Source organism: Corylus avellana, chromosome 6 (genome assembly GCF_965113065.1).
Source record: "Corylus avellana chromosome 6, dhCorAvel1.hap1.2, whole genome shotgun sequence".
NCBI lineage: Eukaryota > Viridiplantae > Streptophyta > Magnoliopsida > Fagales > Betulaceae > Corylus > Corylus avellana.
In genome coordinates, this window is record NC_142495.1 from 29,225,086 (window position 1) to 29,243,086 (window position 18,001).

The following is an 18,001-nucleotide window of genomic DNA, read 5'->3' on the forward strand; positions in this document are numbered from 1 at the left end:
TTAGTTTTGATGGATAGTTTGTGATTGGTGTATATATATTATTTTAGTTGTGATATTATGATGTGTTGAAGTTAGTTTTCTTGGATAATTTGTGATTGCTATTATTGGATATGATGTATGTTATTTGATGGGAAAATTGTATATTATTTGCATGGATTTGATGGATAGATTGAATATCAGGTATTACGTAACACAAAATTCGGGTATAGTCCTAAAATTAATCACAAAAAATATAGGGGGGAGGGAAAAAAAATTTCAAAACGAACCAAATTTATTGACGTGTGAATTTTTGACACGTCAGGAATTATTGACGTGTCAAAAATTGACACGTCAGTAATTACTGACGTGTCAAAAATTGACACGTCAATAATTACTGACATGTAAATTTTTCACACGTCAGGAATTCCTGACGTGTCAAAAATTCACACGTCAGGAATTCTTCTGACGTGTGAATTTCAACACGTCAAGAGAATTCCTGACGTGTCTCAATTTTTGACACGTCAGGAATTCCTGACGTGCCAAGAATGGCACGTCAGGAATTCTCATTTCCTGACACCCACATTCTTCACGCCTTACACGCGTCAGGAAAGCCCCGTCAGGAGTGTTTACTGACGTGCCAGGTGACCTGACACGTCAGTAAACCTCCGTCAATAAACAGTAATTTTTTTGTAGTGGAAGTTCATTATTTTAATTGACATGTTGGGACATTTGGAAATTCCCATAATACATTAGAAAGAAAACAACTTCTGCTCTGATAACTTTAGGAAGCAAAACCAGCTGAGTGACTTATAAGGCACCTATTGACTAAAATAAGATGGAAATTTTAGGTAGTTTAATGTTTTATTCCTAATACGAGGTACATGTGGACTTTAATGAGGTGAAAACCTTAATTTAATGTTTTGATCCTAGTAAGAGCCCTGGAAAATCTACTTGTGCTAGCAGATTGTATACCTAAGTAAGACTTATGCTTGAGGTCCAAAAGAATTATTTGAAAACTGAAAGGTTTGAAATTCAAAGCCCATATACAATACTTAGGATAGTCTTCAATCACTCTATGATTTATCTATCACTAGCCAAAACTTCTAAACTAAAATGTGTTGCGGTACCTGAGTTGGTCAGTATCCAATACCTAGAAAAGCATTTTTGATTTGATGTACTTCCCTAGTGACGTCCTCCATATTCATTCTTTCCTTTGGCGATTCCAATGAACAAGCAATGCCGATTTTGAAAGCTGAAAATAAACACTTCTGCATACTGGCATTTATCTGACTTAGGTTCTCAATGTGACTTTCCTCTTCCTCCTCAATATCATTGTGATCTTCATACTTGTAACTATCGTTTTCGATTGGTATTGACATTTCATTTACTTCTCTTGTGAGAAGGTTTGGATCTACAATCTGCATAAGTCTTTCTGACAATGTCGTCTTAATAAAGTTATGGAGGTTGAAATCATCTTTAAATATTTTGTCAGCCGGTCGCTTTCCTGTGAACAGTTCCATCACGAATATCCCAAAGCTATAGACATCTCCTTCTTTTGATGCATTGCCACCCATTCCATACTCTGCAATCAATAGATTTCACTTTCACATGCATAAGTAATGTGACGATTTCATATAACAGCTTAATACATACTTTAAAAGATCTAGGATTTAGTAACTAGAAACAAAATTTAGTTAATATTTGGAAAATAAAGTGATGGAGAGCCTGCATTCCAAAATCAGAAGTAAATGTTTTTGGAAATTGCATGATAAAGTGGATCAATTTTCATACTTGCTCGGTACATGTGGCATGAGAAGATAAAATTAATATTAATGATAAGGATCGACTAATTATGTTCATTTTGTGGCTATGAAGCTTCATTGAAATGGAGAGAAGCAGAAAGTTGGTGAAATATTGGTGCAAGGCAGAGCAAGATACAGAGTTCTATGTGCGCTCTTGGTCTGGATTTTTTTTGGTGTGAACTTATAGGCAATTTTCAAGACACAATGTTCTTGTATTCTTCTTTTAAAATTTTCTCTAACCACAGTATTTTTATTTTTTTTATATATAAATTATTAAAAGTCCCTGTTTGGTACTGATTTACCCTTTTCCTTTTTTATTTTTTTTTTTATTATTATTATTTTTTATTCAATACTGGAAAAAGAGGAGTGCTGATTTACCCACATGTGGGACTTGAATGTTGCTTGTCGATCAAAGTCATCCTCAAATGAGAAATCATAAGATACTGAAGGTTCCTGGATTCTTCTTTTAGAATTTTCCTTAGCCACAATGTTTTTTATAAAATATCCTTGACTACTGCACCCCAACTGTATTTACGCTGCTAAATTACGACACATTGCAGCTGCCCAGACCTAATTATAAACATGTATATTCCAAGTAACCTCTGTTTGAAATTTGGTTGTTAGTTTGTGTGTATCTAAGTGTTAAGTCATCAGTTATCTCTAAAAAATTTAAATAGATAGGAGGAGGTAATCTCAAAGCTCAAACTCCATTTCGATGGGCATGTTTAATTAAAATGAGAGGGTGAATTGATAGAGTCAATGTTCGAACTTAAGATCTTTAGTTTTGATAACATATTAAATTATCAATTATTTCCAAAAACTTGAACTAATAAAAAGAAGTAAATTTAATCATTTAATAAATAATACAACACAAGCAACCGCGGAGGAGAGGAAGATAGCTATTGGTAGGGATCACTTAAGAGTTAAGGGTGTTGAAGAATTTTCATGGCACAAATTGTTGAGTCCTTGACCCGCTGATATGAAATATCTTGAACGCGTGAGAAGTGGGCCAAAAAGAATTGTTACGAGTCTTTTGACAGAAGACTGAAAAGACTTCACTAGCATGACTCAAGTCTTTGGATAAGTTGCCGTTTCATACGCGCGCATTAAAGTAGTTGTTGAAAACCATTGTGGGAATTAGGCTAGTTGCATGTCGGGTCATATTTCTTCTCGTACAAGATTGGGAGTTGAAGGAAAATACACGGTGATTTCGTCGAAACTATACGCCAAAGGCCGGGAATCGCACGCTTGAGAGTGGATTTGGGATCGGGATCTAGAACTATCCTTAGGGCCATGCTACCCATGGGTAGCTTCGGCCACTCCCAAGTGGTGGCCAACTGGCTCTTAGGGGTGGCTTCCGTCACCCATGGCTTAGTTGGAGTGGTCGGCTACCCTAATTTTTTAATTATTTTATATATATATATATATATATATATATATATAAATTATTTTATTATTTATTTTTAGTGAAAGACGTGACAGGTTGGTGGCTATTGGACAATATTAGATGACCAGAATTTTTTTTTTAAAATTGATGAACAATTTTGGCAATATTGCCGGGATCCCGATTGGTAGATTTGTGATACGGGTTTTCAACAAACTTGACTTTTGGGAATTTTAGATAACCAAGTGGAAGACTTTTGAGGTGTCTGCCACTAGCAATAACAATACAGCATCGTGAGCGAAAGTGACAGAGAGAAGTGAAAGAAATGAATTAATTAAAAATAATGGAAAATCATATTTTAAAAGATGTAGAAAGTTATATTAAAAAGTTAGTGACTAAAAACATAATTATATTTTGACTAGTTAAAATGGTAAAAGTATTCTTAATAAGCTCTCTAAAATTTATTTTTAATCAAAATTTAGTTAAATTTTATAAAAAGTAAGTTCCATCGAGCTCTCTATTTTTTTCTCATTTTAAGAATTGGGTTTGGAGACTACATGTGAATGTGAGTATGTGACACTCTCCTTTGATTGCCTATCTTAATTGTTTCTTTTTCGATGCGGAAAATTATTCCTCGAAAATAATTGCTCAACTTAATTTATAAAAGATACTTTGGACTAGCTAATCGGCCTCTCTTTGGTGTTACTATTCCTCTTTTTTCGTTCTAATCAGTTTCTAATGCAGGGTTGGGGATCCGTAACTTGATTTTTTGCTGAATATCATGGATTTACGGCATAGTATAGAGACAGACTCAAAGAAGAATTGTTTCTCACATTTTACAAAAGATATCTTTTACTTGCAACTTGTTCATGAACGGCCTGAGCAACAAATGGAGTTAGATTATTGGTGTCATTTATTTTACGTAGTTCGGTCTATAAGCGCTTAAGATAATATTTGCTCTCCAATTAGAGAGAGAAGTGGGAAAAAAAAAACAATATTAAAAAAATATTAGAAAATAACATTTAAAGAAAGTCGAGAGTTATAATAGATAATCTGTTAGAGTTTGCATTAAAAAATTAGTAGCTAAAATGTAAAAATGTGTATTTTGAACGGCTAAAATAGTCACTCTTGCTGGAGATGCTCTATAGGCTAAAGAGCCTATTCACTTTTCATGTTAGAATAAAAAAAAAAAAGTTAGTCTAACCATTCTATGCAAATGAAATTTAGCTCATAATAGCTAGTCAAATCTAACTATTTTCATATACATGACTACTCTCTTGGAGATGCTCAAAGGTCAAAAAAATCTCCTCAAAGACCAAGAAGAATCCTGATTGTAAGTTTTCACATCCTCATAAGAATCCTCATAAGGTGGGGTAATTAAGTATTCAGTTTCTTTTTGCAGAATATGGCTTTACGGATTTGCAGCAGAGACTCGAAGAAGATACATAGTATTATGTGTGCTCTTTGTAGGACTCAATTGGGGTGTTTGAAGTTAGAATTTTCAAAGCACAGGTTCTTGAGTCCTTGACACGCTGATACGTAATAATGTAATATCTTGAACGAGTGAGAAGTGGACCAAATTAAAAGTCTTTGCGTCTTCAATTAATGTCTTGCTGTTTTCGGATGAAAAAGTGGGGAACAAGACAACAAGTTATGTACGTCTTATGTATTTACACCTTCACAATCTAGCCAGCCCTACGTTTATTATCTATTTAAGTATCCTTTTAGTGCCTATTTTTATTGTTTGTTTCTCTATGAAAAAATATTCATCGAAAATGATCGCTAAATTAATAAAAGATGTATATATATGTGGCCGGTTTCCTTCGATTGCTTATCTTCATTGTTTCTTTCTCTAATCTATGGAAAATTATTCCTTGAAAATGGTTGCTGAGCTTATAAAAGATACTTTGGACTAGCTAATTAATCAGCCTCTTTTTTGTCTTATTATTCCTCTTTTTGCTAATCAGTTTCTAATGCAGAGTTGGGGACCTGTAGTTTGATTTTTGTAGATTATGGCTTTATGGATTTACAGCGTAACAGCAGAGACTCAAAGAATACTTATTTCCCATACATTTTACAAAATATATCTTTCACTTGCAACTTGCTAAAAATTCTGAGCTACAAATTGAATAACGTCATCACTGAAAAGACTCAAAGGAACGCGTGACAAGTGGGCGTAATTAAAGGAGTTGTTAAAAGTCTTTTGGCACAACACTGAAAAGACTTCAGTAGCACGAGTATAAAAAGTCTTTGGCAAAGAGACTTTTCATATGCATTGTATCCACAGCAAGTGGCTTCCGTAATGGACGACCTCGGAGTCCATGACTGACCTGGAGAGTTGCACTATGGACCGTCCGATGGAGTCCATGACTGACCTGGAGAGTTGCACTATGGACCGTCCGATGGAGTTGATCCAATCCTCCTTTTCCTTCCCGAGAAACAATGAAATAGGTAAATTAATCAAATGGACTTCTCGGCCTGGCCCTCCAGAGCCTCACCTCGGGCCTTTGGGTAAATTTGTGGATTGTAGACGTCAAAATTTGTAAATATGTGAAAGAACCCCATTCACTTGTCTGATCCATTTTGCACTTTTGGTTCTTGAGTCCATAGTCCAAACCCATTTTGGTTTGTATTACTCCCTCACTAAACGCTAGGCTGCTAGCTAGTCCAACGTAAGTCCGCGTGGGCCAAGAACATCAGAAGGCTGGGTTGGCCCACAAAGGCAAGAGTACCAGCCTCAGACAAGACACACCCGCAGAGAATAGCCCCCTAGACTAATATATATCTAGTGCTGATAGTTTCTTTATGTTACAAAATGTGCCTTGATTCAAAGGTGTAATATTGTCTTATAGCTACTGACATTATTCTCATTAGCATATATTTTGCACGTTACAATATGCTTAGTGCATGTTTTTAAGAAAGTCTTAAATATGTTGATCACTTTTTTTTTTTCCCTATTCAAACAAGGGAAACAAGGAAAGGGAAAACAAAACACAGTAGCAGTAATTAAAGTTACATAGAAGGGTCTTTGTCACTCTTAATTCTAAGGAAAAAGAGACATATGTTGATCATTTTACAAATGTTCTAATTTAGGTACTTTGTTGGAATAAAGCCTATACTCAACATACTCAACAGGGGCATTATGAAACAGACTTCTCTGTAATCTGATTTCTTCACAAAGCTCCATGTTCCTGCAAAAGCAGAAATTAATTATGTTTGATATGTGGGGCATTTGGAAATTCCCATAATACAGCAGAAAGAAAACAACTTCTGCTCTGAAAACATTAGGAAGCAAAACCAGAGTGACTTATAAACTGCCTCTTGACTAAAATAAGATGGAAATTTTAGGTAGTTTAATGATTTAGTCCTCATAAGACATACATGTGGACTCTAATGAGGTGGAAGCCTTAATTTAATGTTTTGACCCTAATAAGAGCCTTGGAAAATCTACTTGTGCTAGCAGATTGTATACTTAATTAAGAATTATTTAAAAATTGAAAGGTTCAAAATTCAAAGCCCATATACAATACTTAGGATAGTCTTCAATAACTCTATGATTTATCTGGCCAAAACTTATAAATTAAATTGTGTTGCATTACCTGAGTTGGTCCATATCCAATACCTAGAAAAACATTTTTGATTCGATGTAGTTCCCTAGTGACGTTCTCCATATTCATTCTTTCCTTTGGTGATTCCAATGAACAAGCAAGACTGATTTTGAAAATTGAAACTAAACACTTTTGCATACTGGCATTCATCTGGCTTAGGTTCTCAATGTGACTTTCCTCTTCCTCCTCCTCAATATCATCGCGATCACCAAACTTGTAACTATCGTTTTCTATTGGCATTGACATTTCATTTACTTCTCTTGTGAGAAGGTTTGGATCTACAATCTGCATAAGTCTTTTTGACAATGCCACCTTAACGAAGTTATGGAGGTTGGAATCGTCTTTAAACATTTTGTCAGTGGGACTCTTTCCCGTGAACAGTTCCATTGCGAATACCCCAAAGCTATAGACATCTCCTTCTTTTGATGCATCGCCACCCATTCCATACTCTGCAATCAATAGATTTCACATGCATAGGTAATGTGACAATGATTTCATATAGCAGCTTAATACATACTTTAAAAGATCTAGGATTTAGTAACTAGAAACAAAATTTAGTTAATATTTGAAAAATAAAGTGATGGAGAGCCTGCATTCCTAAATCAGAAGTAATTGTTTTTGGAAATTGCATGATAAAGTGGATCAATTTTCATACTTGCTCGGTACATGTAGCATGAGAAGATAAAATTAATATTAATGATAATGATCAACCAATTATGTTCTTCCCTTGGTTTTTGTTTATTTGCATGGACCAATTAAGTACTAGATAAAGGCCTTCCAACAAGCCATGGCTGCATGTATTGGTTATCCATGGCCTAATTCTTTATTGGATGACAATTCAATGAAGTATCTTTACACACACAAAACACAAGATGAAAGATAATATTCTTCTTCTATACTGTTTTGTCTCCTCTTAACCAACATTCATTTTCAGATGTACCTATTAAGTCTTCTTTGATCTTGAAAATTTGTTTTGGCTTGAATTTTCACTTTTTCAGCTTTAGATCCGGATCTCAATGTATTCTTCTCTTACAAAGGAAATGTGCCATTATTTTCTCATATTTAAGACTTGTTAAATAGTGCTCAAGTGCTAAGCACAACCTATTAATCTCTATCAAAGCCTTAAAATCATATATGGGACCAATATTCCTAAGTTGTAGAAGAAACCAGTTCTGAAAAGCAGCCCTGCCATTTTTTCGGCATTGTCTATCATTTTCCTTCTTGTTAGTCCATGTAAATCAGATTGGTATGTTGTCAAAATTCAAAAAAAGCAAAGAGAGCATTGAGGAAATAAATAGAAAGGGAAAAAATGAACAGGTATAGCTTGGTAAAAAAGACAGTTAATGAGGTTTTCCAATTTGATCAAAATCATGATTTAGAAGATTTATGTAGTTATGTACCTGGAGCAGTGTAGCCAATTGTACCCTTCATTCCAACTGTGCTGTTTTTATGTTGAGAAACATCATTGGTTGTAGAAAGGAGCCTTGCCAAACCAAAATCACTTACATGAGCAATCATGTCATCATCAAGAAGAACATTGCTTGGCTTTAAATCGCAATGAATAATAGGTCTTTCGCATTGGTCATGAAGATAATGTAGTGCAAAAGCGACATCAATTGCAATATTTAGTCTCTGAAGAAGGTTTAAATTTCTTGACTGATTTTCATTGTCGAAATCTCGATGCAGCCACTTCTCTAAGCTTCCATTTGCCATAAATTCGTAAACTAGAGCTTTGAACTCATTACCGCTATAGTCCATGCTGGAGCAACATGTTAAGATCTTAACGAGATTCCGATGCCGTATATTTCTTAACGCATTGCATTCAGCCATAAAACTCTTGGAAGCTCCTTTTTGTTGAAGGTTCAAGACCTTGACAGCAATCATCCTTCCCTCTTGATCAACAATTCCTTTATAAACGGAGCCGAAACTACCAGATCCTATTAAATTTCTTGGCGAGAATCCGCTAGTCATGTGATAGAGTTTTGCATATGAAACCTTTGAAATAATATCAGTTTGTGAGAGAGTAAAAGATGATTTCTTTCCTGAATTTTTCCTCTTGTAAATAATAAGAGATAAAGCAAGCATAATCAGGGAAAACACTGCCCCACAAACAATTATGAGTACTAATTTGAAAGCATGAGATTTTCTTTGTTTCATAACTTTGATGTTGCATGCTTTCAATTGCAGGACCAAGATACCCCCACAAAGATTTTTATTTCCAATCACCGATATTGTGCTTGCATTACTGAAGACTCCTTTTGTTGGCATCTCACCTTCCAAATCATTAAAAGAAAGATTCAAATATCGCAAAACAGAGAGTTTTTGTAGATCATTTGGAATCAGGCCTGACAAGTTGTTTCGTGAAAGATCTAAATATAGAAGGCTTTTCAAGGAAGCCAGAGATGGAGGCAAGGTTCCTTGAAATGAATTACCCTCTAGGTAAAGGTACTCCAAGCCCCAGCAGTTTCCAATAGTTGTAGGAATCTCACCGGATAGATAATTGCCGGAGACATCCAATTGATAAAGACTCTTTAAATTGCCTACTGCCATTGGTAAGGTGCCAGTTAATGAGTTTTGTGACAAGTTGAGTTCTAGTAATTGGGAAAAAAGACCGATATTGGGTATGGCTCCACTAAGCTTATTTTGTGAAATGTCCAACTCCTGCAAATTTGTACATTTTTCAAAACTTGATGGAATGATTCCTTCCAATTTGTTCTGTGATAAGAAAAGTTTAACCACTTGAGTCAGGTTGCCTATAGAGGCTGGTATTTGTCCTGACAATCTATTTCCATCCAAACCCAATCCCTGCAGCATTTGAAACTTCCCAAAATAAGAGGGAATGGTGCCATTGAACAGGTTTTGCGCCATGTTTAAGGTGGTTAAGTTTACGAGGTTTTCTAATTCTGAAGGAATAATTCCGGATATTTGATTGCCATCAAGATATAGTTGACTAAGAAGCCTCGACAAATTTCCTATAGAGTTGGATAAACTTCCTCCAAATTTGTTATTTGAAAAATCAAGCATTTCCAGTTGGGTGCAGTTTTCCAAAGGTGCCAAGAAATCCAAGTCCTTAGTTGAATAACTTCCAAGCTTATTTCTACCAACACCTAGCCACCAAAGATTTGGCAGGTTTCCCAGATCAGTAGGAACCTGTCCCACAAAATTGTTTTTGGAAAAAGCAAGCACTTGAAGCTTAGAAGCATTGGACAGTGAAAGTGGGATTGGACCAGAGAATTGATTGGTCGAGATGGACAAAATTTTGAGATTAGGGAGAGTGTGGCCTATGTTGGCTGGAAGAATGCCACTAAGATAGTTAACTGCAGTTGATATGATGCTTATTGTTGATATATTGTAAAGGGCATAAGGGATCGTACCGGTCAGATTATTGCCCACCACTTCGAAGAAAGATAACCTCTGCAAGCGGCCTATTTCTTCTGGAATTTTTCCCACAAAATTGTTAAGCGCCAAGGATAGCTCTTGGAGAGAAGAAATATTTCCCAAGGAAGGTGGGATGCGTCCTGTCAAATTGTTCCCTCCAATCTGAAGCATCTCAAACTTCTTCAAAAAGCCAAGCTCAACAGGAATGTTCCCAGTAAGTTTATTCCTTGTGAAGTCCATCACTCTGAGGTCAGGACAGTTAGTGAAGTTGCTCGGGATCTCCCCTGTCAACGAGTTATTGCTAAGAAGGAGATTCTGCAGTCTGAACAAATGAGTAACTTCTTGTGGAATTTTGCCGTATATGAAGTTGTCTTGGAGATCAAACAACCTAAGAAAGCTGAGGTTGCCAATGAAAGGTGATATGGATCCACGCAAAGCATAGCCTTGTAGGTCCAAGGCTGTAACTCTTTGATGCTGACGACTACATGAAATCCCCTGCCATCTGCAGAAGTTGATAGAATCATTCCAGGAGCTCAAGATGTTATGCGGGTCGTCTGCTATTAATTCTTTGAATCTGAACAACGCCAGACGATCGGTCTCATTTGTTGGAGCGGCAGCAATGCTGGTTGGTCGCAAGCAGAGTAAGCTGATAGAAGAGAGAAGAATGAGATGAAGGTTTATGAAGCATAATGCACGTATGTTGAGGATGGGAAGCTTCATTGGGTTGGAGAAGCAGAGAAAGTTGGTGAAATATTGGTACAAGGCAGAGCAATTAGATGCAGAACATTATGATTTATGAGAGTTCTTGTCAACTTCATCCATCTAATATCCAGCTACCATTACCAAGAGCCACTGTTGTAGACCGGTATGGAATGAAACGATATAATAGTATTTCAGCATTTGAAGACCTTCTGGATAATTTATGGAAATCACTGGCTGAAAAATCTAAGTCAAAGATACGCTTGTTGTGTCTACATTATCTTGTTAATTGTTTAATGCATGGGGATCAGCATTCGAGTTAAGGTACATTTGACTTGAAGGAGGAGAGTAGGTGATGGCCGAAACCAGTTAAAATGCCAGAGAAGGAGACAAAATGGGGTGGTCGAGAGGATGCCTTTTAAAACAATTATCGTATCTTTGAAGTTCAACTTGAGTTGGCATTTAACAAAATAAACAAAATAAGGAATTGTTGACTTTTGATTTCAATATAAATTTGGTTTGGTTTGCTTATGATCCTCATCTACTTGATGACGTGGTAGCTGCCGACACAGTAAAGCATGCCTCATGCCGGTTAGAATATTTTCTGATTTTATATTATTGATTTATATTTTTTAAGTATAAACGCGTGAGAAGTGGGCGGAAACGCGTGAGGCTGCTGCAGGCACTCCTACTTATTGGACTTTTGTAGCTTCTGTTCACTTTTGTAGCCGTGACTTCGACGTTGTTTTGAAGATACAAAGTTAAAGATTCTTCTTTTGAATTTTTCTCTAACCACTTTATGTTTTCAATAACCTTTTTTTTTTTTTTGTAAGTTATTGAAATCGGGCTGCAGCTGGAATTTTTGACAGAGAAAAAGCTCGAGTCCTACTTATTGGACTTTTGTAGCTTCTGTTCACATTTTTATTGCCGGAATTCAACACCATTTGTCAAAGTCATCCTCAAGTATGCATATGCAATTATTAATTTTTTTCAAGGCTTCATCGATGAAAGATTGAAAATGTATATTCAATAAAGTCGGGCTGCAAGACTGGTTCATGGGATTTTGGATTTTAAAAACTAATTAAGAGCTTCTTAAGTGTCTAAAAAAATACTTTTAATAACTAAAAAGCTATTTTAAAATAAAAATTATGTGATTGGTAAAAAAATTTCAAAGCAATTTATAGCCTCCGAAAAGCCCAATGGGCAAGAATAGATATCTCATTACAGTTCCTATATATCTATTAATATTACAGGATTTGAATGTCCGTAGCTAACAATTAGGATATTTGAATCTCTGTCAAGCTTTTATTGTTGGTGCCTTTAGTAGTTACCATCAGTTCCTAGGTTAATTTTAATATGTGGTATTTGCAGGACCTGATAATTAGTAATTATTATAAATTGCAGGGGGGTGTTGGCTCTCGAATAAATGTTATTCACCTGAGAGCTTCTTACGGCTATAATTTCTCCTCGTGAATCTTTCGTCTATCTTGACTTGATAGCTCCTGTCGACTGTCGTGAGTCTCGTGACTTGCATTTCGATCAAAGCCAAATGATTATCATAACTTGGAGGAAAAAACAAGGCAACCAAACGCAACAAATGTTGATTTTTTTTTTTTTTCCCATTTTGTATTGATTATTTAATTTATATTTTAATTATTTTTTTACATGTGTGTTCGGACTCTTCTTTAATAGGTGAGGTTCAACGCTTCAAATATTTAATTGAAATAAGGTGAATTGTGGAGTTAAGATTCACTCATGATCTTTGGTGTTTTTTTTTTTTTTTTTTTTTTTTGACATGTCCACACAAGAGGAGAGAGGTGGATTTGAACTAGTGACATCCGTTTCATTAGGTGTAGTCCTAACCGATTGAGTTGCTTCTTGGGGACCATAATCTTTGGTTTTGATATCATCTTAAATTATCATTTGTGCCAAAAATTGAAGTCAATATAAAATAATAATAATAAAATAATAAATTAATCATTTAATTGTCTAAAACTAATTTATACAATGAAATACCTTTTTAGTCTTAAACTCTTATCTTTGTTCTTTAAATTTTTTGTGTTTTTTAAAAATTGATGTGACTTTTAAAATTATTATTAAAAGTCAATAATGATATATCACAGATCAAATGCCGTGGCTTTAAATCATTTAAACGAGCTGCCCATCACATGCTTGGTTTGGTTTCTTATCCTCGTCTACTTGATGACGTGCTGGGCCTGCTGGCTGCCTATACAGTAAATCATGCCTCATGCTTGTTAGAATATATTTAGAATATTTTCTAATTTTATATTATTGATTTATATTTTTTTAGTATAAGTCAATTAAAATTAAGCATACACAATTCGCATTAGAGACACATTACACTCTTGTGATTTGCCTCACTAACATCCATTGCATCATAAATTAAATGACTCTGCTAGGGTCTCATGGATGATGTAGCTTCATGTTATTTTACTTGCGATCGGAATAATAATTAATATTCAACGGAACCATTTTTTCTGTAAATTTTAAAACTAGACTCGATGAAATATATATAGAATAAAGATTCATAATACATGTAGATCAAAAGTCGGTTTGATTTATCCTAACAAAACACATACGCCCACAAACAACCAAGCCGGCCAATGCCCAACATGGGCATTATAAAGCAACTAAAAAATTAAAAAAAAAAAAAAAGCATTACAAAACAGACTTTTCTGCGGCCATATTTCTTCAAAAAGCTCCGTGTTCCTACAAAATTACACGGTACAATAAACAAAACAACTTTTGCTCTAAAAACATAAGGAAACAAAAATCAAATTCACTTACAGAGTAACTGGCCTGTGGACTTAAAGAATTAGGATCTCTTATAATTGATTGTCCAAATTGCATTGAATTTGGGTAGCCACCATGAGGACAGATGTGAGGCCTATGTGCCTTGGGCAACCTAGGGTTTGGGCTCCCTCGGCCCAAACTAATTGGACCCTAGACTTGCCCTTATTGTGAGGTTACTCAAATTGCATGCAATTTGGGCAGTTAATTATAATGGATCACAAATCAAACGTAAAAAAAGTAAAAACTCTGAAATGAATGTTTTGATCCTAATAATATCGCTGGAAAGTCTACTTGTCTATCATTCATAAACTTATAAATCAAAATTTCTAGTGCCTTACCTTACCTGGTCCTTATTCATGGATCCCGACTTGTAGAAAATCATTTTTGATCCGATGTAGTTCTTTGGTGACATCTTCCATCTTCATTCTTTCATTTGGCATAGCAAATGAACAAGCAAGGTTGATCTTGAAAATTGCAAGTAGGCACTTTTACTCATTAGAATTCATATGGCTTAGGTTCTCAATACGAACTCTTTCTTCTACTGCCTCAATATCATCGTGATCATTGTTGTTGTAGTCATCTTTTTCTGTTGCCACTTCTAAATCTTCCACTTCTCTTGTGAGAAGATTTGGGTCTACAACTTGCACAAGTTTTTCTGTCGATGCCATTTTAACAAAGTTATGAAGGTTGAAACCATCTTTAAATATTTTGTCAGTAGGTCTCTTTCCTGTGAACATCTCCGACACAAATATCCCATAACTATAGACATCTCCTTGTGTTGATGCCTCACCACCCATTCCGTACTCTGCAATTCATATATTCCATATTTGCACAATTAACATAATAATGAATATTACTAATAGTTGTTTAGTACGTAATTTAAAATATTTAGGATTTAAAATTTAGAATTTACATATTTTATTTAGCCTTAGAAAATAATATTGTGACAAATAGTTTGTAATTTAAAATAAGAACTTGTGAAAATTTTGGGAAATTGGAATAAATGAGGCCAATATTAGGATCAGATCAACTGTTAATCAATGTATTAATCTGCAACGAAAGAGAAATGCATGCAATTATTTTATCATATTTATGACTAATTCAAGACTTGATTAATAGTTGTCAAAATCGTCCTATATGTGCACACCTCGTTAATTTCTATCTAAGAAATCTCACGTGACCAATGTTCCGGAGCTATACAAAAAGGTCAGTTTCCTCTTGAAAAAAAATTATTCCAACCATTTTTACAGCATGGTTTACACTCTTTACTCCTTAGTCGACATATTTGATATATCTATTGACATGCTATATATGATCAGAATAAGTATGGAGAGCCTTAAGGAAATAATATCAACAAGGCTAAAATAATATGTAGAGCATAGTAAAAAGACTGTTAGTACGTAAAACTTTGCGACTTGAGCAAAATCATGATTTAAAAAGAAGTAGCTAGTTATGTACCTGGAGCAGCATAGCCAAAAGTACCCTTTATTCCAACTGTGCTAGTTTGATTTTGAGAAGCATCATTTGTTGTAGAGATGATCCTTGCCAAACCAAAATCACTTACTTTAGCAATCATGTCATCTTCAAGAAGAACATTGCTTGGCTTCAAATCACAATGAATGATTGGTATTTCACAATGATCATGAACATAATGTAGTGCAGAAGCTACATCAATCACAATATTTAGTCTTTGAATGAGGTTCAAATATTTTGGTGGACTTTCATTGTCTCTATCACGGTGCAACCATTTGTCTAAGTTTCAATTTGCCATGAATTCATAAACTAGTGCTTTGAATTCATTGACGTTATAGTCCACGCATTCCGATGCCGTATATTTCTTAACGCATTGAATTCCGTTATGAAACTCTGGGAAGCTCCTTTCTATTGAAGGTTCAATACTTTCACAGCAACCATCCTTTGTTCCTGAGCAAGAATTCCTTTATATACTGAGCCAAAACTACCGGATCCAATCAAATTGCTAGGAGAAAATCCGTCAGTAGTTCGATAAAGCTCCTTGTATGAAACATTTGAAAGAAAGTTGGTTTTGGGAGTGTAGAAGATGATTCTTTTTTGATTTTCTCCTCCTATAGAGGATAACAAATGATGAAAATAGAATAAAACATAAAACCCCACTAACAATTATGGCAATTAATTTGAATACATGGGATTTTCCTTGCTTCATAACTTTGATATCGCATGCATGTAGTTTTAGTTATAGGATACTTCCACAAAGCTTTTTATTTCTTATCACTGATGTTGCACTTGCATTTCGGAAGACTCCCTCTGTTGGTACCTCGCCCACCAAATTGTTGAATGAAAGATTCAAATATAGTATAACAGAAACTTTCTATAAATCTTTAGGAATTATTCCAGAAAAATTGTTTCATAAAAGATCTGCATAGTGAAGGTCTTTCAAGGAAGCCATAGATGGAGGCAAGTTTCCTTCAAATGAATTACCCTGCAAGTAAAGGTTTTGCAAACTCAAGCAATCTCCAATGGTTGTAGGACTTGTTTTCAGATACATCCAATTCCAGAATAGTTTTCAAATTGCCTACTTCCATGGGTAGGATTCCCGTTAATGAGTTATGTGAAAGTTGATTCCAAGTAATTGGTAAGAAAGACTTGTTTGTGGTATGGCTCCACTAAGGTTATTTTGTGAAATATATAAGTACTGCAAACTTTTGCAGTTTTCAAAACTTGATGGAATATTTCCTTCCAATTTGTTCTGATGTAAGGAAAGTAGGACCAATTGAGTGAGGTTGCCTAGAGAGGATGGTATGTTTCCCGACAATCTGTTTCTATGCAAAGCCAATCCTTGCAGCTTTTGAAACTTCCCAAAATAAGTGGGAATGGGTCCTGTGAACAAGTTTTTATACATGACGAGAAGACTTAAGTTGATGAGATTCTCTAATGCTGCAGGAATAATTTCAAATATTTGATTGCCATAAATATATAAAGCACTGAGTTGCATCGACAAATTTCCTATAGAATCAGGTAAAGTGCCTCCAAAATTGTTATAAGAAAAGCCTAGCCTTTCAAGTTTGGTGCAGTTTTCCAAAGATGTTAAAAAATCGAAGTCCTTGACGGAATTACTTCCAAGATTATTTCTTCCAATATTTAGATGTTGTAGATTTAGCAGGTTGCCTAGATCAGTTGGAACTTGTCCCACGAAATTGTTTTGGGTGAGATCAAGAAATTCAAGCTGGGAAGCATTGGATAGTGAAACTGGGATTGGACCAGAGAATTGATTAGTATTGATGGACAAATATTGGAGATTAGGGAGAGTGAGGCTTATGTTGGCTGCAAGAGTGCCATTAAGTCGGTTAGCTCCGGCTGCAATGAACCTCAAAGATGATATATTGTAAAGGGAATAAGGGAACGTACCAAACATATCATTTTCCACAACTGCGAAGTAAACTAACCTTCGCAAATGACCCATTTCATCTGGAATATTTCCCACGAAATAATTAAGCGAAAAGTGAAGTAGTTGGGGTGAAGAAACATTTCCCAGAGAAGGTGGGATGCCTCCCGTCAAATGATTTGAGGAAACGTCAAGCCACACAAGCCTCTTTAAAGAGCCGAGTTCAACAGGAATTTTCTCAGTAAGATTATTCCTGGCAAAGTTGATGACTCTGAGTTCAGGACAATTGGTGAAGTTGCTTGGAATTTCCCTGTTAACAAGTTGCTGCTAAGATTGAGATGTTGCAGGCGGAACAAATGAGTGACTTCTTGTGGAATTTCGCCGTGTTAGAAGTTGTGTGGGAGGTTGACCACCCTAAGAAAGCTGAGGTTGCCAATGTATGGTGATATGGATCCCTAACTCTTTGATGCTTTAGGCCGCATGTAATTCCGTGCCATTTGCAAAAGTGGATAGAATCATTCCAAGAGATGAAGAGTGGTAGGTTGGAAGAAAAGTAGGCTTACTCTTCCATGTTAAATGGGTCGTTGGGTATCATTTCTTTGAATTTGAGCAAACCCAAACGATCTGTCTCGTTTGTTGGAGCGGCAGCAGCAAGAGTGGTAGGTTGGAAGAAAAGTAGGCTTACTCTTACAAAAAAGAGAAGAATGACACCAAGGTATGTAGTGCATAGTGCACGAAAATTGCGGTTATGAATTAGCTTCATTGGAATGGAGAGAAGGGAAGCAGAGTATTTGTGAAATATTGTGCGAGGCAGAGCAAGATACAGAGTATTATATATGTAGGGGTAATTGTTTCAAAACACAAGTTCTAGAGTCCTTGACACACATGGCACACCGGCGGAGCCCCCCTGCACCTGGCCTGCTAAATTAACGTTGACAAAGTCTTTGGCCGGCCGAATTTAGAAAGAAAAAAAAAA

General features: G+C 35.5%; 1 protein-coding gene, 1 long non-coding RNA gene and 1 pseudogene across 2 annotated transcripts in view; 1 reads left to right on the top strand and 2 right to left on the bottom strand.

Moving 5' to 3' along the window:
- Positions 1-2,078, top strand: part of LOC132188785 (uncharacterized) — a 44,729-nt gene extending 42,651 nt beyond the window's left edge. Inside the window, exon 2 of the long non-coding RNA XR_009440915.2 lies at positions 1,855-2,078. This is a non-coding gene — a long non-coding RNA (uncharacterized LOC132188785). The remainder of the gene's footprint in view (positions 1-1,854) is intronic.
- A 4,073-nt stretch (positions 2,079-6,151) lies between these two features.
- Positions 6,152-10,943, bottom strand: LOC132188123 (putative receptor-like protein kinase At3g47110). Its single transcript, XM_059602526.2, has 3 exons — positions 8,174-10,943; positions 6,765-7,222; positions 6,152-6,356 (listed from the first exon to the last, which is right to left on the bottom strand). The coding sequence occupies exons 1-3, from the start codon at positions 10,869-10,871 to the stop codon at positions 6,339-6,341; spliced, it is 3,174 nt and encodes a 1,057-aa protein (XP_059458509.2). The 5' UTR covers positions 10,872-10,943; the 3' UTR covers positions 6,152-6,338.
- A 3,071-nt stretch (positions 10,944-14,014) lies between these two features.
- Positions 14,015-15,435, bottom strand: LOC132188128 (putative LRR receptor-like serine/threonine-protein kinase At3g47570 pseudogene; annotated as a pseudogene).
- Positions 15,436-18,001: the final 2,566 nt, after the last annotated feature.

Coding starts and splice junctions, on each gene's coding strand:
- LOC132188123 (XM_059602526.2), bottom strand. CDS start 10,871: ATGAAGCTTCCCATCCTCAACATACGTGCATTATGCTTCATAAACCTT. Junction 7,223..8,173: donor AATTGGCTACACTGCTCCAG/GTACATAACTAC, acceptor TATTGATTGCAG/AGTATGGAATGGGTGGCGAT.